This window comes from Corvus brachyrhynchos, unplaced genomic scaffold (assembly GCF_000691975.1).
Source record: "Corvus brachyrhynchos isolate BGI_N302 unplaced genomic scaffold, ASM69197v1 scaffold262, whole genome shotgun sequence".
Classification (NCBI taxonomy): domain Eukaryota; kingdom Metazoa; phylum Chordata; class Aves; order Passeriformes; family Corvidae; genus Corvus; species Corvus brachyrhynchos.
In genome coordinates, this window is record NW_008236626.1 from 3,248,938 (window position 1) to 3,249,726 (window position 789).

The 789-nt window shown below is 50.4% G+C and overlaps 1 protein-coding gene across 2 annotated transcripts in view; it reads left to right on the forward strand.

The window, feature by feature from the left end:
* The window catches only part of CXXC5 (CXXC finger protein 5), a 7,317-nt gene that overhangs the window by 5,881 nt on the left and 647 nt on the right, over window positions 1–789 (forward strand). Inside the window, exon 2 of one of the 2 annotated variants that reach the window (XM_017726557.1) lies at window positions 403–789. This exon is cut by the window's right edge and continues 647 nt beyond it. In XM_017726557.1, coding sequence (XP_017582046.1) covers window positions 403–444 — 42 coding nt within the window. In that variant the 3' untranslated portion in view covers window positions 445–789. Of the gene's footprint in view, window positions 1–399 lie in introns of both variants that reach the window. The other variant, XM_008644221.2, reaches the window with a different exon arrangement.

Consider the following 789-nt stretch of genomic DNA (forward strand, 5'->3'; position numbering starts at 1 on the left):
CTGCCCAGCCATTGTGCTCACCGCTGGACAGAGGGGAAGTTGGGGGCTGTGCCATTGTGCCAGCTGCAGCACGGGGACATGGAGACATGAGGACATGGGGACACAGGGATGTGGGAACAATGGCCGAGCGCTGCTGTGCTGGTGCCCGACCAGGGAGGGGGCCTGGCAGCAGGGGGACCCCGGTCTTCCTCCTGCTGGCATTGTGGAAGTCTTGGGATGTACAGCTGCATCCAAGGGTGCTGAGCCTGGGCTGGATCCATCCCAAGGCTGGGGAGCGGGGTGCCAGGGTGGGGGCGAGGGGTGGGTGCCCAGCCCTGGTGCTGCACGCCTGTGCTGGACCCGACCTAATGCCTTGTCCCTTCTTCTTCTGTCCCCCTCCCTGTCTCTCTTCCTTTCCAGAAGGTGATGCTTCCTACAGGAGCCGCGTTCAGATGGTTCCAGTAGGAACGGGAATCCCAAAGCTCTGTCATCCAAGTGCAATGTCACTGCTTGCTTGTGTTGTCTCAGGCAAGGGATTTTTGGCTGAAATGAATGGATGCACCTGTGTCTCTTTAGAACCAAAAATATTTTCTCGCAAATCTCATTCCTGTTTTTATAATTTTTTTCTTCTTTTTTTTTTTTTGCGTTCGTTTTAACATCTTCGAGTCCTAGTCAGACATTTAACTGCTTTTCAAATAAAAAACAAAAAATAATTAAAAGAAAAAAACAATGGATCTGTAAAGTACCAAGACTTAATAGACAGAGTATGGACAATCAGTTTCTTTCTGTGTTTTGGTGTTGATGTTGTTT